General features: G+C 36.7%; 1 protein-coding gene across 4 annotated transcripts in view; it reads right to left on the reverse strand.

The window, feature by feature from the left end:
• Positions 1–24,495, reverse strand: part of CDKAL1 (CDKAL1 threonylcarbamoyladenosine tRNA methylthiotransferase) — a 654,356-nt gene that overhangs the window by 624,338 nt on the left and 5,523 nt on the right. For 2 of the 4 annotated variants that reach the window (XM_082346348.1, XM_082346349.1), the window contains exons 3-4: positions 16,813–16,987; positions 15,441–15,553 (exon numbers count right to left, since the gene is read on the reverse strand). In XM_082346348.1, coding sequence (XP_082202474.1) covers positions 15,441–15,553; positions 16,813–16,987 — 288 coding nt within the window. Of the gene's footprint in view, positions 1–15,440; positions 15,554–16,812; positions 16,988–24,495 lie in introns of those variants that run through there. The other 2 variants (XM_082346350.1, XM_082346351.1) reach the window with 2 other exon arrangements.

Genomic DNA, 24,495 nt, shown 5'->3' on the forward strand with positions numbered 1-24,495 from the left:
TTGAGCAGAAATAAAGGAAGGAACTAGGTTAATAAAAAAAAAAATCTAAAAATAAGATAACTGAAATTAGGCTACGGTCTTGCCAGGCATGAATATATAAAACAGTGTAATTTTATTTAAAACATGCAAAGACTAAATCCTAAAATAATTAATTTCTTTAGCCACCGCAAGACAAGTGAGTCACAAAAATAGCAATGGATAAATCTTGTTACGAATACTATAATGTGGACCTGTATGTATGATAAATAAAGTATAAGAAAGCACGCAGCATTTCTATGTAAACTGCTTCTGAAGGATTATTATGGAATGCACACACTGACTGAACTTAAAGTGTTCGGGTTTTAAACATTAATTTACTTTGACTATGTGCATGTCAAAATGAAAGATTGCTGTCTGGATCCAGACATGCCGTATTAATATTGAACACAGGCATTCACTTCAGGTCAGTAGTCACTCCAAGTCGACTTCAGCAGGTGGTAAAAGTAATGTACTCATTAAAATGTATGTGTTACAAGGTTATCTCCCCAAAACAGCTCTCAAATAGAGGTAGCCTTGAAACTGAAGCATTAGATATGCTAGAACCAACCTCTAATTGTCATAAGTCTGGAGAAAATTGAACTTACTCTCGCTCCCTAATAACCAATAAATTTAGTTGCTTTCGTCAGTATTTAGGGAAAAGTCAGAGTTTTAAATTCCACAAAGCTAACCTGGCTGCCTCCAACAGAGTTAAACGCTCTTGAACCAACCTACACAGACTAGAGTATCATTTTAGATCCAGAAGCCAAATATGGGAGTTTTCTTCATTTTGGATGTCTCAGTGTATTTCTTAATTAAGTAGAAATTTACTCCTTTCGAGACTTCCCTGGTGGCACAGTGGATAAGAATCCGCCTGCCAATGCAAGGGACACGGGTTCGAGCCCTGGTCCAGGAAGATCCCACATGACGTGGAGCAACTAAGCCTGTGGCCACAACTACTGAGCCTGCACTCTAGAGCCCGCGAGCCACAACTACTGAGCCCACATGCCACAACTACTGAAGCCCGCACGCCTAGAGCCCGTGCTCCGCAACAAGAGAAGCCACCGCAATGAGAAGCCCGCGCACCACAATGAAGAGTAGCCCCTGCTCGCCGCAACTAGAGAAAGCCCACGTGCAGCAATGAAGACCCAATGCAGCCAGAAATAAATAAGATTAAATCTTAAAAAAGAAAAATTTACTCCTTTCATTTCAATTAACTCTATTCAAATTATTTTCCCCTTCTGTGAGATAATAAATTTCAGTTCTCCAGACTAAAGGCATAAAGCTCAAGACACTAGAGCGGACTCAAAACAAAGAGATTCCCCCCACCCCCGCCACCCAAAAAAATTACATCTGACCTTCAACATATACAACAGCATAACTACACCCAAAAAGCTCAAATACTTTCTCTTAAATTACTTTCCAACGTCAGGGATAAATCTTTTCCATTTATACCTGGCACACCTAAACTTAAACAAGATCATTCTCTTTCACGTCTCTCACTCCTAAGACACCCAATTATTTCCACTAACAGATAACTCACTTCTTCATTTTAATAACCTTTTTAACGTATATAAACTATCGTCTTTACAAGTTGTTCTTTTTTCCCAAAAAAATACTGATCCATTCTGTACATAAATAGGCAGACAGGGTCCCCAAATTTGTAATTAATCATTTCAAATTGCTTCATTTCCTCATTATCCACCCAATTACTAGATAAGGGAAGAATGGGAAAAAGACAGGTCAGCAGAGACAGGGGAAACAGAAGCCTTCTTACAAGGATGAGACCGTATCTGCCTTGCTCACTGATGAACACACAGCACCACAGGCACCCAATGAGTATCTAATGAATGAATGAATTTATACAGAACCAGAGAACACTGGAGTGCAACTCACTCATTTGAGATATAAGTAAACTGAAGGACTAAATGGCTTGGCTAAGATCACAAGGCAAGTTGGTCAGCTTTGCCCAGAGTCTAACTCAATAGATGCTGCTTTAACGTTGAGTTTTTCTTGTTCCTTCTCCCACCTTTAGTACTTATTCTTTAAGCTCAACACAACTCTTTCTAGACATTTATGTACATTTCCCTTTCGAGAAATATAGGTGGAAAGTAGTCCCTCCCCAGTCAAGGGGCTAATATTTCTAAAGATTTCCACAGCAGGAGAATATATTTGAGGGAATCTAAGATCTAATTGGAAGATAGGACAGGGAGACCAAAGGTAGAAAAAGAACCCATGGAAGCCCCTATCAATATCTGTAAAATTTACTACAGTCTAATAAAGACATTGCACTAAAAGAAAGGACAATAAGTGACATTTTACTCTTTCAGTTCATAAGGATGGATACTGCGCTTTTAAGGTTCTCTAACCTCCCCTGCTTTCGAGAAAATTCAGGATTTCCCTTCTACAGTTTCATTCAAATGTGAGTAAACGTCTTTTGGCTTGCAGCAGATAAAATGCATTCTAAGAATGTGTCCAAACATTTGTAAGTCCAATAGATTCCTTTCTTACTGCAAAGGATTCCTATTTCGGGGGGTCCCGGGGACCTTCCAGCACAGATCTCAACTGCCTCCCAGCTCTCAGATACAAGATGATAAGCACTAGTGCCCCAAAGTATCCCTCTCTTCCAGGATGAAAGGTTAAAACCTCTACATACGATCTATGAGCCATTTTTCTTCCTTTTTAATTGCCAACCCTCAATTCCTCTTTTCTAAATTATCTTAAAAAGCGGTGACTTAAATATACCTAAGGAAAAAATTCTAACAATCCTGAAAGATTATATAAAACTAAACATAATACAGTCTACTGGAGCTTCTCACAAAGTAAAATCATACTGGGAGTGGGGGAAAAGTCTTCAAATTTGGTGCCCAGTTTCATATTCAGATAAAGGATTTTTCCATCCTCCATAACACCTGTAGGTTTAAAAAGCAGAACACCAGAATTAAGCATTCTAGTGGCAGCCAGTCAATGCTAATTAGTATGACATGTTTAGACTTATCAGGTGGTCCATGACCTACCCCATAATGAAATCTAACTCACTCCAAATGTTCTTGACCAAAGTAAAAGCATTTCTTTGGCAGGTGGCAGAAGGAATGATGAGTCAGGAAGAAATACTCAACACGGGCCAGATGCCTTAAGGTATCACCAGGAGAAACAGGAAAATTACAAGAACCAATTGAGGAAACTAACAAAGAACAATGTGCCTATTCTGTTCAGTCACTTTAAGCAGGAAATCTATACTTAAGGTGCCCACGAATCACAACATTTGTAAAGCACCGACAAGGCCACTTACTATGGTCAGGCTCATAAAAGGGTCTCAAAAACTTATAAAAGACTACTTGACCTAGAAAAATGCTAAATTTAATTCTTTCAGGTGGTAAGAAATCATCGGTGGTTTACACCTAATAGTAAAGGCAACACAAATGAGAAACCACCTCTGTACTCCATGGAATCACTCAGTAAATTTTACCTGTTTCTCATGAATGACATGAACATCGATATAAATTCATTCAATGAACACGAACCAAGTGCTTATTACAGGCCAAATATGGTAATAGGTACTAAGAATACAAGAAAAAAAGGCTCTCCCTGTACTCAAGTTCAATCTTACAGGAGAGAAAGTTATGTAAACAAATAATTCCAGTAGAGCCTAATGAGTGCTACAAGCAGAGATAAAGATAATCTTGGTCGTAATAGTGGGTTAAGGAAAAGCCTGCTTTGGAGGTGTGCTGGGGGAGATGGGATAAGGAGGAATGGAATGAGAAATGCTGGAGAAGGATTTCACACCTGATATTTCTTAACCTAGTGCTGTACCTCTTCCAGAGTGAGAGAAAGGTGAAAAAACATGACCTGCCCACCCAACCCTCATATTTCTGCAACAGTCAAAATGGGTTATTTCACAGGCAAGAATTAAAAAGTCAAAAAAAAGATTCATGTATATGTATAACGGAATCACTTTGCTGTACATCTGAAACTAACACAACATTGTAAATCAACTCTAGTCCAATATAAAATACATTTTTTTAAAAAAGGAGAAAAGAAGCCAAAAAAGAGATAAGTAAGTTCACTAATAATCCATGTCACCTTTAAAGCAAGACCTCCAATCTTCCAACTTCTACTCCCTTATTCCTTCTATGAAATCACTCCTTTCTGCCTCACTGGTTCCCCCCCGGAAGCCATCTATTATACATTACTTCAATATCCCATTCTCATTTCCTAATTAACAGTCACCATCAGAAAAAGATGTGCAAGACAGAAATACATAAAACTAAAAGACATTTAAATAGATTAAAATAAATAAAACACATATTTAAATTAAATTTCATTAAGTTACCGTTCATTTCAGAGACTCAAATTTAAAACATACATAATGGTGACTTTTCTTTATTAATACTTAATATAATAATAGCTAACGTTTATCAACCATTTATTAATTTTCACAACAACCCTGTAACCCATTTTAGAGACAAGGAATCACAGGCTCAGAGAGGTTTGAGAAATACTTACGCAGTTATGCCAAGTATGCTAATTTAAAAATTACCCCACGTTTTTCAAGCATTTGAGTTGATCAGTGTCTTTTAGATCAAGATGAGAACCAGAAATGGGGGACAACAATTTCAAGGCTAAGCTAAAGGGACATTACACTTTCAGATAAAGGGCTAAATATTAGAAGGGAAAAAAATCCCTCCGAGTATACTTTTTATAGAAAGAATAAAAATAAATTATGTCTATTTTGTAATTTCCTCCATTACTAATGCATGCTTAAAGAAACTGATTCTGAGATAAATTTTTCTTGTTCTTTTCCAGTCCTTGACATAGACTGGTGAGCGGTACTGTGGACTGACAAGCATATTCAACCAACACAGATGACTAAAATTAAAAAGCTATAACATATTAACATATCTAGGCCACACAGAAGGGTCATAAGGTAAGATCATCAGCATAAATTAGCACATTATTATAAGGCATCTAAAGGAGCCAGACAAACTCTGCATGATAGATCTATTTTTTTTACAAATATATAATGCTGATTGACTGGATTTCTTTTAATCACAAGTATTTTAGGAAAAAAATATTGCTTGTATAATATCGCATTTTACTGCTTCAGGTCCTACCCTGAGAAGCACATGTGCCATTATGGGGAGCCTGGGGGGGAGCAGGGGGTGGGGACCTGCTGAAAGCATGTTGGGGACACTTAGCTGTCTTTCTCAGTTTCATGCTTTCTAAAAAAGTTATTCTGAGTGCATTTTTGCACTTTCTAATGTCCTTACAAAAATCCCTAAACACAAAGTCATTTAGGAAAATAATCTTTGTTATTTAGGAAAATAATCTTTGTTATTTAGCAAATCCCTAGAATTTTACATCTAGAAAAAGACTAGGTTAAAAAACAGATCTGTTTCTTGCTAAATAATTAAAACACTCCATTAATCTCTACAATAAGAATATCCTAAGAGTGTGGGCTCTGAAGTATTGTAGTGTTACAATGCTTTCCTACAATTTTTCATACTGTTCATAGCTCACTGAACAATTGTCAAATATTGGAAGAAAATGTCTAAATGATAGTCTTCAGCTACTGAAACAGTTGCTGAATAATCAAATCCTCCTTTAATTATGCATTTTTAAACAATCCAGACAAATCACATATGTACCATTATTACTAACATCAACAAAAGCAGCAATAAGAGTGAACATTTAAATATAAGCACATACACTCTCATGAACATAAAAGAACCCCTCTAACTGCCAATTGTGTCTTCACTTCCCCCAAACTACATACATTTAGTAACTGAGACAGTCACTTCAGAGTTATAAGGATGAGTTTTTAATGGAGGAAGATATTAACTCTTTATTTCTAAGGATTAGTACCTTAAAAAGAGATACTTCAGGAAAAAATAACAAAAACTGAAATGTACAAGTTATGTTGACTTCAAACATTTTCTGCTTTTAAATAAAGGAAACAGTGGAAGCACACCTGAAATTATCTTAGATTTTTTTAATCTTACACCCAAAACAAGAGTCAAGCATTTTATATTAGTAACAGAAGCATTTTGTGCTGTTCTACATCCAGTAAAAATCATTGACAAATTCTGTTTATATTAAAAAACAACTACAGATAGCTTTTATTGGACATAAAAATATACTAATTGTATTATCTTCTGGGGTCATAAACTACATTGGATGTAATATGCTCCATGAATAAACAATCAGGGAGGTTTTCACCTAACTGTATGGGAAATGTATGCACCACATCCTTTATATAAATAATCCTCACTTCAAGTCAAATTCATATTATCTAATTTTTGCATTCTTCACCTAGAGAAGCTATTCATAGAACCTAGATTCTCCTTTCATCTCACTACTGCCGGTAGGAAATTCAAGCAATGAAAGATTTTTCTAAATTTTCAAAGGTACTTTTACCATAAAGTAACATTCCAGAATGGATAAACCTATGTGGTATGACCTAAAAGCCACACAAATCATTTATTTATGGCTGTTATGTTTTAATCACTGGATAGTTTTTAGAGGCTTAAAAAAATTAATGGTTTTTGCTATACAAAAGCAACTATGTTTTCCATGAAACATTAGCTTGTCACATTAATACAAGGTTTTACCATTAATTATATTGGATTATACAGGAGTCTATGTCTACACGATGATTGTCAAATATCTAAATTTCCAAACCATTTCCAAAAAAAAAGTAACCTGGTCCTAGTAAACCTTACATGAATTAAAAATCCATTTACAAAACAGAAAATTTTATGTTAAAAAATATAACCTCAATTTAATACATCTGCAGATAAAACATGCAACACATTTCTTCATCAAAAAGCAAAATATTATATATACGTAAACAGTGCCACCTTTTGGTACATTTAGGAATTGAGCTTCTAAATTGTACAAAAATATCTTTAAATGCGATGAAAGAGAGCAAAGCAAGAAATTAAAAAAACATCAGTTTACAATTTAGTAACATTAAGGTGTAATAAATGAGTTATTTATTTTAAAACATAAATATTTCAAAAACTAAAATATTACCTCATGTTTATATGTTTTCAATTTCATGAGGTTGGCAGAGCACCATTTCATTTCAAAGAAAACTGAGGCTCAGAAAATGTTAATGCCTGACTCAAATATCCCTCAGTTAAGAATGGGTGAGTCATCAGTATTTTGAAATTGCTAGTTTTTAAATTTCAACATTAATTCTTCAATAAGATTTTGCAAAATTTTATTTGTAAAATGTTTTTTGTATATACTTGCAAGGAAAAGATATTTATGCTTAAATTACTACATGAAGAACATACAAACGCTGACTACACTCTCACAGCTGTTTACATTTCACGAACACAAAAACTCTTCATCTAATACAGTATTCTTCCTACCTCTGTGCCAAAAGAAAAAACCTTCACTGAAAACTGCAAAGCCTTCTCTCATTTTTTTCCTCAGGAAAAAAACAGCCCTTGTTTATGGCTTGCATGCGATTTGCAACTTACCTAAGACACAGATTAAAAGCTGCTACAAATGAGATGGAAATGATAAGCTTCAAATATTCCCCCTAAAGCTTCTTTGCCTTAATTTGATCTCATATTTAGATGTCTGTATAGCATTTTCAATGTCTCCTACTTTTACCTCTTTCACTGATTTCCTGAATAGTTTTTATGAGACCATAACATAGTTATTCTAGAACACCCTCACAGCTCCCTTATTTTTGTAAGCTAGCTAACAATTCAGCTCTCACATGGAAAAAAGAAAATATTCTCACTGATCTTTTATCTTTGATTCATTTGTTACTATGAATTTTACTCAAAGTGCAGTCATCCAGTAGTTCTTCATGGAGCAGACTTCAAAATCAGTTAATATGTAATGAACCCATCCTAAATTACTGCACACTGCCACTCAATTAAAAAGAAAGAAAGAAGACAACAGCTGATAAGATGGTAGCTAAAATGGTTACTGAAAACACTGAAAGAGTAAAAGCAAAGAGCGAGCCAGAGGGATGGGACAGAAGTACTACATCTTCTGTGAAACAGAACTCCACGATCAAATGCAATAATTAGACATTAACTCAGAAATGTTCATTAATTAGCCTCACATCTTGTTCATGACATATTCAAGAAAAAGCACAGTATAAGACATAAAAATTGGTAAACCTAGCCATTTCTAAAAATGATTCAGTGGGAAAGACTGAATATAAACATGCTAAGCATACATTTTTAAAGGAGTCCCTTTCACCCCACAGCTCTTTTTTCATCACTGGGAGCGCTGGATGCGCCCCCCTCAAGAGTAAACAACATTCTGGATCTTCTCTAGAGACTCTTGATTTCCCTCCCCTATTTGTGAACGGATGGAAATCCCACTTTGAAAGCCCTTACTTTTAATTCTCCCTGCTTTTCTCCCTGGGCAGAAAGGGAAAAAAAGAAGGAGTAAGTGCCACTCTTGTTGCCACCCCATACTATGCCCCCTTACCAATCGCTGCAAATAACTCACCTGAATACAAGCAATGCTCCAAGATCACTTCTCTCTCTGCAAATGCACAGGCATACACACAAATACATGGAAATATATATATAACCAAATTTTATTATGTTTGAAGGAATATCAAAACTTCTAATACTGAATTCAATCCCATTAAATTGAAAGCAATTACTGCTTCCAATTTAATAAGAATGGATTAAATTAGATTTCTGATTCAATATAATTTGTAGTGTCCATGTCAGGTGAAGTGACAGTACGAGGATCTTATCTGAGACATGTCAGGACCATGAAGACTGGACTTGACAGCCACTAAATAGGATTCTACTGAAGAACTCAAGGGACTCACACACATACCACATACCACATTTATTTAAACTTTAGAGTATACTTTAGTTTTTATTCTGCTATAAAGAAAGAATAAAACTACTTCAATACATTATAGTCAAAACATTGTTTTTACTTGTTCACTAATGCACACACAAAAAACACCTGAATTCCTATTGTGTGACAGGTACTGAGTTTGATGATGATGATGATAATACCAGACACACATTGAACACGTTTGTACATACTAATATTTAATCTTTAGAAAGGACTGCTGTAGTCATCTTCATTAAATAAATAAGGATACTGAAGCACAGAGGTATTGTCATTTGCCCAAAGTCATAAAGCTAATACATGGCAGTAGCTGGCTTTACAGTCTGGCTCAATATTAACAGCTGGCTACAGTCTGCTCTTAATCACTAAGCAACAGTGTCTCTGAGATGCCAAAGGTAAAGATGATTAAGACAGAAGGAACTCACACACCATGGGAGAGAACATGTAAAAAAAAAAGATAAATTACCCTAAGACAGGAAGTAGCTGAGGTACCAGCCTCTCCATCTCTAAGCAGAGGAAGTAAGCTGAATGGTGGCAGGGCAAGTGGAGATACAGCTGTACAAGCAGTTACAGCTAATGATCAGATTAGGTGATCAAAGGTATAGTCACAACACACACGCATACACAAAAAGCCCTTAAATCACCCATACATATGACATACACGAATTTGTGTATGTAACACAGTACAAGAACTCTTAGAAACTGTTAAATTTGAGAATCACCAAGCTACAATGAAGAAATAACCAAAAGGAAAGTCTCTGCAAATGCCTGGACATTCAAATCATCTTGAATTAACCATCAAACATGTGTTTGATGCTGGTAAAGTGGGAATGAGTGGGAAATTTTAAAGTGCTGTAATTTACTCCATTCTCTTTTAATATTAAACCTCTTTAAACTTAATATATGTTCATAGATTTGGGGATTACTCAAGATGCACCTTATGTGAAGGTTAGTTTTTAGTTAAGTGTGAAAGCAATGTAATGGTGAAGGTATCAAATGTCTGTCCTCAGATTCAAAAACTCCCACTTCAGCATGCTCTTCTAGGCAAAAGGACAATGACCACATTCTAGAACAAGCACAGTCAGGGCAACAGAGCAACGACGATGTCAAGCAGTAAGCAATGAACGAATAATTTCACATGTGGTCTCCAGCATACATATGGTGGGCTGGTATCTGAGCTGGATCATGCTGCCTCTGAAAAGGTCAATTTGTCTGATTCTTATATAAGTACTACTAAAAAGTTTAAAAAGCAATAAGTCAGAATAAAATAAAGTGTTAACTAATTTAATGACTTCTAATAATTTTATTAGAAGACTATTTGTAACACAAAATTCACTTTTCATATTAATGGCATAGATGCAGTGATCATGTAATGTAATACTGCCACCTATTGTCCAAGAGCTAAAAATACATCATGTCTTTAATCCAAACCAACTAGAATTTTAACAGCCAAAAAAAGAGCCAACATTATTTTACATGTTCCAGTGTCAACATCTGAAAAAAGGTTTTTTCCTCAAAATCAGAGCCAACAATGCAAAAAAACAGATTTTTAAGTGAAGCTTTCATGGTAATTACTCATCTGCCCATTTTCTTAAAAAATAAAGTTTAAACACAAGCTGTTTCTAAATGAATTATCAAAAAAAGTTTTACAAAATCTCAAAGGGCAATATGAATCATTAAGCAATTAAGCAAAAGTGAAGTTTATGAAAATCTGTTAGTCTCTGTAAATTTGTCACTCATAAAAATTCTAAAATATTTTGAAGGGTGTACTTTAGGCAGAAAGATTCCAGATAAAGGTCTGAGGTGCAAGATGGAATGAAGAGTAAAGACAGTGAAAAATATGTGGATGTGTTGAATTAAACACTGACCGTATAAAATATTAGTAAGGCCTAGAAAAAAAAATTCTAAAATATTAAAACTAAAAAATATTTTTAAGTTTTTCAGTATCAGAATGCCAGCAATTTTGAAAAGACTGGTCATCTTAATACAACTGAGCACTCCAGAGCATTTATTCACAAAAATTACTGCAACTATATGTGAGCTGAAGTACTACCACTTACATGCTACAAGAAATGCAAACAAGAAGTTTAAGTGACCTGAAAAGGTCAGGCCAAAAGTGGAACAGGATGAAAAATGATCGCAAGTTCCCAGAGAAAGACGATAAAAAAAGATGAAGTTTTCCCGCATCTACCAGTGAGAAAATTGAGCTTAAAACTTTTATCAAAATAATTTGATTATCATGCAAGCTATTAACTATGAGTGGGCATTCACTTTGACATAATACCAGGCTAAAAAAGTCAGGAACTGGAGCCAAAGTATTTTAGAATTCACAAGAGTGAATTAGATTTTCTCTTTATCTCTGTAAAAGGTGAAGAATCTAATCAACCATGCAAGTTCACTCTCAAACATACGGAAAACATTGCTCAGGATTTAAACAACAAGAACAAAATTAACACTACTTAATTTGTATGGATAACACACAATTTAGTACAGAATCAAAACTAGTGCCACTTAGTAGGCTGATGGTTGAAACATAGTTTTGTGCTTCCTATCACAAGAGGAGATTCCTGTTGAGATGAAAAGACGAGATAAACAAAAAACTAAATGTTTCCATGCTCTGTTTAAAGAAGAAAAAGAAAACTAGAATGTAGAGATCAGAAAAATCAGCATGTATCCTATTTTATGTCACAGTAATGAAGAGTCCCAACATATAAGTATCATACCACAATACTTGTTCATCAGATTTGGCCTCAAACGACCTGTGACCATTCAAACACTAAATATATTCTCAAGATATAAAAATCTGCCACCAATGAGGACAATGAAAATAATTTACCAACATTCAAAAGAAATAATCCAAAAACAACAACCAAAGCAGCATTATTTGGGGGGTAGAGGGTCAGTCTATAAAAATTGCTCACTTGAAGAACACACTCATGAAAGGTATGTGTTCAAATCATACTTCTGTAAAAAGCCACTGTACCTACAAGGACAGTTTAACTGCTTTCCATAATACTGATTTAATTCTATCATGCAAACAGGTATCTGAGTTTTAGAGAATGACATCATTTTTCCTCAGCAGGTTTCATTCTTTGAAATGAGAAGCAAGCAGGCATTATCTTATAAGTTATAAACCACCCTTTTCCTCAAAATAAAAAGGATTTGAAAGAGGCAACGAGCAAGCATTTACTTCTCTGAGTAAGCCTCTGTGAGGTCTTACTATGGAGTAATTATACTCCTAGATTCACACAGTTAGAAGTAGCAATTTCAAGTATATACCTAATCTCTCTTTCTTCCCCAAATAGTAAAAATATCTACCATTGGTAACTGAGATTTCTGAATTTCTCTGTATACTGTTTTCAGTAACCTCTGTGTACATTATACATAATCTATTATATATCTCATTTTATCAATTACAGAGTTAAACGAAAATATTTTTGGTCTACATGTGACTAATGAAATATTATAAACTATTAAGCAATAATAATTTTTATAAACTCTCATTATTCCACAATAACAAAAGAGACCACTGGCATAGGTATCCAGAAATCATTCATATATCTAACCTAAATGAAAGATCTGTAGAGATTTCCTTATTAAATATTTTAAGGAAGCTAATGTTTATATTTTCTGGGCCTATGGCTTCTAGACAAGTAAGAAAGTGGTCCTATAGTCCACTGCATGCAAGCCAGACTAGAATTAAAACTGATAAATTTCTGAAGTGGGTAAAATCAACAGTATGTAAAATTAATACGAATACATATAAGTAATACAGGCATATAAAAGAAATAAACTACATTAATAAGAAAAATAAATTTCACATTCAAGTGATTAAGAAACCAATTTCCCTTTTTACTATTCCCAAATATGAAACGAAAATTAGGTTTGCATAACAAAGTTTAATATTCTTGTATAAACACATCAAGACTTATTTTACATAGAAGAGTACTGTTATAAGACTAAAAACCTGCTAATAGGCTAAAATGAATTAACATGTGTTAGATATTAAATATCACCTAGGATAAGTCAAGCTCTGAATTTTCTTAATATTTAGGAAGTTACCCTAAAGGCTATTTTCTTAATTTTCAAACTGCACCATCAGAATGTATTAAGGTTAAGTACAGGCTAAATTATACAAAAATTACTAATGAACACAGAGAAGTAATTCTAAAAGCAGATTGAGTGTTTTTACCTGTTTTAAGACTGATTTTGCTGTCTAAAGAATGAGTTATCAGGACTTCCCTGGTGGCACAGTGGTTAAGAATCCGCCTGCCAATGCATGGGACATGGGTTCGAGCCCTGGTCCAGGAAGATCCCACATGCCGTGGAGCAACTAAGCCCGTGCGCCACAACTACTGAGCCTGTGCTCTAGAGCCCACAAACCACAACTACTGAGCCCGCGCGCCTAGAGCCCATGCTCCACAACAAAAGAAGCCACCGAAATGAGAAGCCTGCGTACCAAAATGAAGAGTAGCCCCTGCTCACCTCAACTAGAGAAAGCCCACGAGCAGAAACGACACCCCAATGCAACCAAGAATAAATAAATAAATAAAAATAAATTTAAAAAAAAAAGAATGAGTTATCAAAAACAGAGTTAATGACATACGGTTATTTACTTATTGAAGGAAACAATGCTATGAAAGGAATAACTTTCCAATCTGCCCTTCTCCTCACATCCATCTTGAAGCTAGGACGGGCCAACTACACACGCAAAGGCAATTTGCTATGTGATATAGACTAGTGGTCAAGAGCAATATTTTGGAGCAACAGACTTTACCGCCCATGTGATTTAAAGTAAGAAACAACCTCTCCATTCTCACCTATATGAATGGATGCTAATATGTCCTTATATCACAAGGACTAAGCATGATAACACATATAAAGCACTGGGCCATTCACTGCCTCTCACAAAGCATTCAAATTATGTTCCCATTTAATGTACATACAACAGAAACAGATACAGATGTGTGTATGTGCCAGTTCATATACATATATATTTCCTAACTCTGTCCACTGAGAGGACCTCGAAGCACTGATACTTCACAGTAGCAATAAGCACAACTAGTGCCCAGATCTCTGGTCTGGTTCTAAACACTATTCTCCTAATGAAAGGGGTCAGGATTCCTTGGAAAAGTGGTTGCTTCTGAGGCTGGGGAAGGGAAAATACAACACTAGAATATCTTGTGGTGCCAGAAAATAAGGAAGTGCTCAAAAAGGAATAGGGGCATGTTTGAAGGACACAGGAGCCAGCCTAAACAAGGTCCTATGGCCAAAGTTGGAACAATACAAGCAACAAAATAAATAATGATAGCTCTGAACTATAACCTATAGAATAAAATAAATATTCATGAGTTCATACTGATATCAACAAATAAAGTGGGGAGGAAAGGACAGCCCTTCCTTACAGAAGACTCTGATTACTAAATGTGGAAGAAAAGAAGAAAATAGAAAATCACCACTAAGCAAATATCACAGTAATAACTGTTGCAGACAAGATCCACCAACAGATACTAAAATTATCAAATAGTAAAATTACTAGGCAAGAGGTTGAGGAGACACAGGATATTTATTAGTTACAATGAGAAAAATAGTAACTTTACTGTGGAGAAATCTGACAGACAAGGGGTAGTGTACTAACATCATGAAGCCCCCTGCCCGATGTGATGCACTGAGAAGGATATAATATCACTTCTGTGCTCTTCTTGCCAAAAATGCATAATTACCTTACTCTAATCTAAGGTAATCATAATTACCTTACTCTATCAGACAAACCCAAGGTGAGGGACATTCTATAAAATAATCGATTTTCTTTCAGAAGTGTCAAAGTCATAAAAGATGAGAAAAAACTGAGCAACTGTCACAGATTGGAGGAGACTAAGGAGACATTACAAATAAACATAAGGTGAGATCCTAGATTGGATCCTGGAACATAAAAAGGCTGTAAATGGGAAACCTGACAAAATTCAAACAAGATCTGTAGTTTAGATAACAGTATTGCGCTAACGCTAATTTCCCAATTTATTAATTATACTACAATTATGTTAGATATTAAGATTAGGGGAACCTGGATAAAGGGCATATACAAACTCTCAATTTTACTACTTTCCTGTAAGTCCAAACTTATTTCAAAATAAAGTTTTTTTTTTAATATTATATATACACACACACACACACACACACACACACACACACAGAGTCATCCCTAAGTATGTGCAGGGGATTGGTTCCAGAACCTGCAACAGAGACCAAAATCCGCATATCCTCAAGTGCCATAGCCAGCCCTCCATATCCGAGGGTTCCACATCCTAGGATTCAACCAACCACGGATTGTAAACATAACAGTGTATGTACTGAAAAAGGTCCCCAGATAAGTGGACCCACACAGCTCAAAGCTGTGCTGTTCAAGGGTCAACTGTAGTTATCTAGACAACATATATTAGGTATCATTTTGTTTTTCCCTTAAAATCATCAAGTTATGCTAAAATGTCCTTTAGTTGCTGAAGTTAGAATAGATATCTCTAAAAATCTTAGCTCTGAAAAATTTAATCAATAAAATACATTACAGATCTCATTACCTGTAATTTTATATCCATAAGCAGCCAGTTGTCCAGCCATATATTCTCCATCTGAATTATTATGAGAACAGCCCCAAGTTCGTATCCAAATTTTCTGTATGCCTGGAATAGTGCTGTTAATGAATTAAAAAAAGAAGTCTCATTAAGGGATTTTTTAAATAAAAAGCACTAGGTAATTTCTGGGCCCATTATGCAAAAATACTCACTCACTGCAATCCATTCACAGGCTATTCATTAAATGCACCAACTTAATACATAATCTGCTGTTACACCAAAAATCTAAATACAAGATAAAATAACAGCACAGAATTCTAAGTTAAGACTATAAAAAAAATATCTTTTCTCTGAGTTGTATTTTACATTCAGTACTACTAAATACTACCACTAAGTTCAACTCCTGGAAAGGTACAAACAAACAACAATAGCACAGAAAATGGTTCTAGCAGCAATGGCAAATAAAGTTAAATACATCTAAAGACTACTATATACTAGTTACAATCTTTAGTTTATAACTTACAGATATAAATAACTGAATCAAAATGAAAATCTGTCACCCTACAGCACTATTCAAAGCATTCCGTATATAAAAATAGAGTTCTAAAAAATGTAATATTTTTACAAAGGAAATAAAAGGACTTTCAACTTGGATTGCCCTGATAATTAATAATTAAATAGACATTACCTTAATGACATGTTTAGGACAAACTTAATAAACTTCATTCATTAAAATATAAGCAAATTTTAAATTCATACATCTTATGAATCTGTTCCAAACAAAATAATCAAGTGTATTAAAACTCTCAACAATTTACTAGGTAAACAAATATAAGCATATTAAAACTATATAACTGCATATTCCTTTCTGGCTACGTTGTATTAGAATTTCACTAGAGACCTAATATAACAGTGTAAACAGCACAATAATTTGTGCCCAATGCCTTTAGATGATCCACAAGTATTTGTAAATTTGCTAAGAAAAACCAAATGCCCGAACCACCACTATCTCATAAGAATCACAAATTCCAATAAAATTTTTAATGTGGGAGTAACAATTACACACCAACTACTGTAACAGCAAAGAAATCCAGCCAGGGGAGGGTGCAAGGGGGCAGCTATCTTTGTGCCAAATACTGCCCTAGGCCCTGCCTTTAAGAAACATGCAATTTGACATCTTTTTCTTCTTTAGTCAATGACTTTGCTAAATTTAAAACCATTCAAATTAAAAACAAAACAAACAAAAAAACCACTACATATTTCCTCTCAAAATTTCAAAGGTTTTTTTAAAAGAGACATTATGTATATCATATACAGTAGTGCCAGCCCCTCCCCTGGTATGATACGGAATATAATTTCAAAGAAAAGAAAAGCTTACCTATCACTTGGTGGACTGTTTTCGTCTTGTAAATATTTTTGGGTATTTCGCCTTCGCACCTTTGGAATAACGTGCTTTCTCGCAAAATGCCTATCTTGGGGCTTTGAATCTTCTTGTGACACAATATCTTCTATGTCATCCAGGAATGTATCACAGGTTGCAGAAGGCATCTTCTCTATCACATAAAAAAGTTATAAATGATTCAAGCGTATGAGTCCCTCAGAAAATCTGTTTAACATAACATTACCCGTGAAACAGTCTCGCCAAACTTGAATCTAATAAAGCCTTTAGATTTTAACTTCAAGTTTTCAGAAAATACAGGAGATACAGTAAAAGAAACACCAGATAAATCTTATTGATAGTGGGACATTCCAGGGTTCAACTGGAACTATTTCTTCAACAAATCAGTGTCATGGAGAAAAAAAGCAGGAAAGGAACTGTTCAAGATTAAAGGAGACTTAAAAGATAATATGAACACACTTCATGTTCTTGATCAGGTCTTACTTTGTCCAAACAACTGTAAGACATTTTGGGAACAATTAGGGAAATCAGAATATGAACTGGGTATTAGACAGTATTTGGATATTGCAATAAGTCATTAGATATAAAGTACTGTCTTTATGTTTAAAATCTTATTTTTTAGAGATGCATACTGAATATGTGGAGGTAAATATTATGTCTATAATTTATTTTAAAACAATAAAAAATAGATTAAGACATGGGGAAACATTTACAACTCTTAAATCTAGGAAATAGACATGTTGGTGTTTATTATCCAATTCTACTTTCCTGAATGTTCAAAATTTTTATAATTAAGAAAAGAAAATGTGGACACTGCTTCCAGGAAGATGAAATAAACATATTTTCCCTATCCCTCCCACTAAGTACAACTAGAACTCCAGACGTATATGTAAAATAAACATAAGAACATTTTGAAAGATGGAGAGAAGGCAGACCGGCTAGGGACCTTGCAACCCAAGGAACACCACCATGGTGAGCTACTTGGGTTTTGTTTTGCCTCCTATATCCCAGACTTGGAGCTGAAGAAGCCAGCAACCCAGAAATGCCAACAGGTGCAGACAATAAAAGCCCTCAACAAAACAAAAGCCTGTTCTGTTGCCAAAGAACCAGAAAAGTGGCAGCCTAACAAGACAGAAAACTTTTAGACAATAACCATTCCACCCCACACAAACACCGAAAAAACACAAAACTGCAAAACACAATTCAGTGGAGGAAAGATAGCCTTTTCAATAATTTCTGCTCGAGCAACTGGACATTTATAGACAAATAAATGAACAACCACCTAAGTCTCACACCTTACACAAAACTTAATTCAAATAGATCCTGGACTAAAATGTAAAACAAAACTATAAACTTTTAGAAAAAAATCCTAAGAGAAAGTCTTCTGGATCTAGAACTAAGTGAATTGTTTTTAGACTTGACACCAAAAGCACCATCCATAAAAAGAAAAATTAACAAGCCCAGACATCACCAAAATTAAAGACTTTTACTCTGCAAAAGACCCTTTTGAGAGATGAGACGTCAAGCTGTAGACTGAGAAAAAAATATTTGCAAACTACATATCTGACAAAGGACTAGTATCTAGAACTCAAAACAGAATAGTAAAAAAAAGAAAGGAAAAAGAAAAGAAAAAAATTCAGTTAGAAAATAGACAAAAGACAAAGAGATATTTCACCTAAGAGGATATCCAGAGGGAAAAATAAGCACATGAAAAGAGATTCAACATTACTAGCCATCAGAGAAATATAAACTAAAACCACAATGAGATATCACTACATAGCTATCACTAACATAAAAAACAGTGACAACACTAAATGCTGGCAAGGATGTAGAGAAACTGGATCACTCATACAATCCTGGTGGGAATATAAAATGGTACAGCTGCTCTGGAAAACAATCTGGCATTTTCTTAAACTAATCATGCAACTACAATGCAACCCAGCAACTGTACTTCTAGGTGTTTATCCAGGAGAAATATTAAGACAGTCACACAAAAACCTAAAATAAATATTTACAGCAGCTTTCTTTGTAAGAGCTAAAACCTGAAAACAACCCAGATGCCCTTCAACGGTTGAATGGTTAAGTAAACTGAGGCACATCCAATACCATGGAATACTACTCAGCAACAGAAAGGAATGAACTATTGACACATGTAACAACCTGGATGAATCTCCAGAGAATTATGTTCAGCGAATAGAGCCAATTGCAAAAGGTTACCTACTGTATGACTACATTTATATAACATACTTGAGATTGAAATAACAAAATAATGGAAATGGAAGACAAAATAGTGGTTGCCAGTGATTAAGGAGAGTATGGAGCGGGAGGAAAGTGAATGTGACTATAAAGGTCAGTGTGCGCGATCCTTGTGGTGACGGAAATGTTCTGCATCCTGACCACATCATGTCGATATCCAGGTTGTGATACTGTACATATTACAGTTTTGCAAGATGTTACCTTTGGGGGAGACTTGGGTGAAGTGTACAGCATCTCCACATAATTTTTATAACTAAGTAAATCTACAATTATGTTAAAATAAAATACTTAAGAAGAAAAGCTACCTGAAAAATGAAACGTGCAGGCATAACTCAAAGATAACTGCAGGTTCAGCTCCAGACCACCGCAATAAAGCGAATGTCATAATAAAGGGAGTCACATGAATTTTTTGATTTTCCAGTGTACATAAAAGTTATGTTTACACTATACTGTAGTCTATTAAGTGTGAAATAGCATTATATCTAAAAAAACTATGCATATGCCTTAATTTTAAAATAGTTTGTTGCTAAAAAAAAGGTTAACCACCATCTGAGCCTTCAGAGAATTATAACCTTTTTGGGGGTGGAGGGTTTTGCCTCCATGCCGATGGCTGCTGACTGGTCAGGGTGGTGGGTGCTGAAGGGGGGTGGCCGTGGGAATTTCTTAAAATAAGACAACAGTGACGTTTGCCTCATCAATTGACTCTTCCTTTCATGAACAGTTTCTCTATAAGCATGCAATGCTGTTTGACAGCATTTTACCCACAGTAGAGCTTCTTTTGAAATTAAAGTCGATTCTCTCAAACCCTGCCATTGCTTTATCAACTAAGTTTACGTAATATTCTAAATCCTTTGTTGTCATTTCAACAATCTTCACAGCACCTTCACTGGGAATAGATTCCATCTCAAGAGATCACTTTCCTTGCTTATCCATAAGAAGCAACTCCTCATCCATCCAAGTTTTACCATGAGATTGCAGCAATTCAGTCACATTTTCAGACTCCACTTCTAATTCTAGTTCTCTTGCTAATTCCACCACATCCGCAGTTATCTCCTCCACGAAACCTTGAACCCCTCAAAGTCATCCATGAAAGTTGGAATTGACTTGTTCCAAACTCCTGTTAATGTTGAAATGTTGACCTCCTCCTACGAATCAGGAATGTCTTCAATGGCACCTAGAATGGTGAATCCTTTCCAAAAGGTTTTCAATTTACTTTGCCCAGATCCATCAGAGGAATCACTATCTATAGCAGCTTAGCCTTATAAAAATATATTTCTTCAATAATAACACTTGAAAGTCAAAAGTACTACTTGACCCATGGGCTGCGGAATGGATGCTGTGTTAGCAGCATGAAAAACATTAATCTCCTTGTATATCTCCATCAGAGCTCTTGGGTGACCAGGTGTACTGTCAATGAGCAGTAATATTTTCAAAGGAATGTTTTTTCTAGGCAGTAGGTCTCAATAGTGGGCTTAAAATATTCAGTAAACCATGGCATAAACAGGTGTGCTGTCATCCAGGCTTTGTTGTTCCGTTTACAGAGCACAGGCAGGGAAGATTTAGCATAGTTCTTAAGGGCCCTAGGATTTCCGGAATGGTAAATGAGCACTGGCTTCAACTTATCATTATCAGCTGTATTAGCCCCGACAAGAGAGTCAGTCTCTCCTTTGAAGTTTTGAAACCAGGCACTGAGCCACTGTAATGATCTCAGCTAGATCTTCTGGACCTTCTGGGTAACTTGCTGCAGCTTCTACATCAGCACTTGCTTCTTCACCTTGCACTTTTACGTATGGAGACGGCTTCTTCCCTTAAACCTCATGAACCAACCTCTGCTAGCTTCAAACTTTTCTTCTGTAGCTTCCTCACCTCTATCAGCCTGCACCGAATTGAACAGAGTTATAGGGCCTTGCTCAAGATTAGGCTTTGGCTTAAGGGAACGTTGAGGCTGGTTTGATCATCTATCCACACCACTCAAACTTTCTCCATATTAGCAATAAGGCTGTTTTGCTTTTTTATCATCCATGTGTTCACTGGAGGATCTGTTTTAATATCCTTCAAGAACTCTTCCTTTACATTCACAATTTGGCTAACTGGCACAAGAAGCCTAGCTTTCAGTCTATCTCGGCTTCCTCATTAAGATTAATCACTTCTAGTTTATTTAAACTGAGAGACATGCAATTCTTCCTTTCACTTGGACACTTAGAAGCCACTGCCGGGTTATTAACTGGCCTAATTTCAGTATCGGTGTGTCTCAGGGAATAGGGAGGCACGAGGAAAGGGGGAGAGACGGGGGAAGGGCCAGTTGGTGTAAGTAGGAGCACACATTTACCAATTAAGTTCGCTATCTCATACAGGCGTAGTTCAAGGCGTCCCAAAACAACTACAACAGTAACAAAGATAAATGATTACAGATCACCATAACAAATATAACAATGATGAAAGAGTTTGAAATACTGCGAGAATTACCAAAATGTGGCACAGAGACACAGAGTAAATGCTGTTGGGAAAATGGCACCAACAGACATGCTGGATGCCGTGTTGCCACAAAGCTTCAATGTGCAAAAACAAAAACAAACAAACAAAAAAAGGCAACATCTGCGAAGCACAATAAAGCGAAGCACAGGAAAATGAGATCTACCGATCCTTGAGGACACTTGCTGGCAGACCTCCGCTAACACTGTGTCCAGACAGGAAGCAAATGCGTCACAGCACCACCTCATTAACCATTCACAACAACTCCAGGAGGTAGGGGGTGGTGTTATACTCACTTTAAAGAGTAATCTAGGGAATTCCCTGGCTGTCCAATGGTTAGGACTCTGCACTCTCACTGCCAAGGACCTGGGTTCCATCCCTGGTCGGGGAACTAAAATCCCATAAGCCGCATGGCACAGCCAAATAAAAAAAAAAATGAAGAGTAATCTAAAACACAGAGAAGCTAACTTACCCAAAGCAGCTCAAAGACTCCACGGCAGATGAGCCTGAGCCCACGTGCTGTGCGAGACTCTACGGCCTACTTAATTACCCGGAATGACCACTTTTCATCCAGGTCGCCTAAACCAGCATTAAGGGTCCTACACTCTCCACTGGTCTCGAGCCTTTCTGATGAATATTCCTTCTCTTCATTTGTCAGATTCCCATCTTTCCATTAACAGAGTATTTCCAGCCAGGCTCATTTTGTGCCCTTGGCTGTAATGCACTCTTTACAAGTATGACAAACTACGCCCTGTAAATCAGACAAATCTGTGTTCAATTCTCAGCTAGCTTTACATTGCTCAGAAGAACAAAAGATCAGAAATAACCCAGATGGCAATCAATCAAGAACTGTTTAAATTATAGTGAACACACATACCACGTGGTCAGGGTAGGACTGTCAGTCACAGGCCTCCTCCTTCCCCAGATGCAGCCATGGCACATGAGACCCATGCCTGCCAGAGTAATTCATCCTCTGGGCCACAATGATTGTTTCAGGTTTGGACATGACAAGGCGAGCCAGTCAGAATCATCACGAGAACTTCTATGCCGGGGCTAACAGGAGAGCTGGCTTCTCTTTCACTGAAGTGGCTAAGTTAGGAGGCTGTCAACTTGAGGATACTGGGGGCCATCTTGCCTGTCACAAAGCAGAAACCTACCCAAGGCAGGAAAGCCGTCTAAGAGCTGGAGAGATAATGAGCAACACTGACATTATTTGAGCAACTGGGTCCAACCAACGCCTGCAGCCAGATGCAGCCCTGCTCTGCCCAGTCACGTGAGCTAATAAATTCCCTCTGTGGCTTAAATTCATTGGAGTTGGGGTTTCTGTTCTTGCAAACGAGAGCCCTGGCCGACTCAGCAAACTATAGGTAAGGTGAAATGAACTAGGTTAGTCTTTCCCAAATTCGTTCTATTTGTTAACTATCAGTGAAGAAATAGTTCTGTGGTCAAATAAATTTGGGAAAGTCTGCCTCTTACAGGTTCCCAGTATGCATTAGTAGAGCAAGGACTGGGAAGAGCTGCGGTAAAGAAACTTAAACTCGCTGATCTTCGGAGTTTTCTGAAAATTAATTTCTCACAGATCTCCTCTTCATGAGGCTGCAGACGGTACTGAAAACAGAAGGCCTGAATGAAGCCGACCTTCAGATCCCCTCCCACATTCTGTACAGATGGATGACTTCATTCTCTTACCGTGAAATGGGTCTTTGCCCACATATCAATCCGTTACAGTGAATGAACTGCCCACCCACCTTAGAACAATCCCTCTACTCTGACCTGCTCGAGCACAGAATTCCAGCCATGCTTCCTCTTCTTGCATCATCACTAATTGTCTCTTTACTAAATCACTACTATCTGGGTATAAACATACTGTTATTTCTCCCATTTGAAAAACAAAAACCTCATCCGGGCCCCACTTCCTCTACCTACTATCTCCACCACATTTCTATCCTTTAAAAGAAAACTCCTTGCAAGAACTGTCTCCAATTTCCCCCTCCCATTCTCTACTAAACCGGGCTTTCACCCCGACCACTCCACCAAAACTGCTGTCCTGATTTCAGTGACTCACAACAGTGTACACAGCGGTCAATTCTCAGCCATCTCGCCTGACCCGGTCTGCAGCATCTGACACTATTGTCCACGCGTTCCCTCCTAAAGCTATCTTCTTCACTGGCTTCTGGAATCCCACACTCTGAGTTCTCCTCCTACCATGTCAACCACTCCCCAAGTCTCCTTTGCTGGTTCCTCCTCATCTCTCCAACTTCTCAACGTGGAATGCCCACAGGACTTCTCTTCTCTAGTTACAGACACACCCTAGGTGATCTCATCCAGTCCCGAGGCCTTGAAATACCAACTGTATGCTTATATAACCAGCCCCAGTCCTCCCCTGAACTTCAGGCTCAGATGTCCAACTGCCTATTCAACACCCCTGCTTGAATGTCTAATAGTTATTTCAAAATTAAAAGGTCAAAAACAAAACTCTTGATCCTCTCTCCACCTCACCCCACCTGCAACCAACAACATCACACCAGATGCTCGCGCAACTTTCCCCGTCTCACTTAAAGGCAACCCCAACCTTCCACCCACTCAGGCCAAAAATCCTGGAACCATCCCTGACTCCTCTCTTTCCTTCACCCTAAATCCAATCCACCAACAAAAGCCTGCTGGCTTGACCTTCCAAATATGTTCAGAATCTATTTCTGACCATACCCACTGTTACATTCTTGGTCCAAACCAACATTAACTCTTGCCTGGATGACTGTAATAGTCACCCTGCTTCTACCCTTAATTCCCGAAGGACACTTGCAGCACGTAAGCCAGGGATCCCTTTAAAACCTAAATTCTTCTCAGGCTTCTGATCAAAACCTTCCCTTGGTATTCCATCTCAGAGTAAAAAGCCCCAGAGTAAAAACTGCTACAAAGTTCTACAAGGACATA

This window comes from Balaenoptera borealis (assembly GCF_965194805.1).
Source record: "Balaenoptera borealis genome assembly, chromosome: 12".
Taxonomy (NCBI): Eukaryota; Metazoa; Chordata; class Mammalia; order Artiodactyla; family Balaenopteridae; genus Balaenoptera; species Balaenoptera borealis.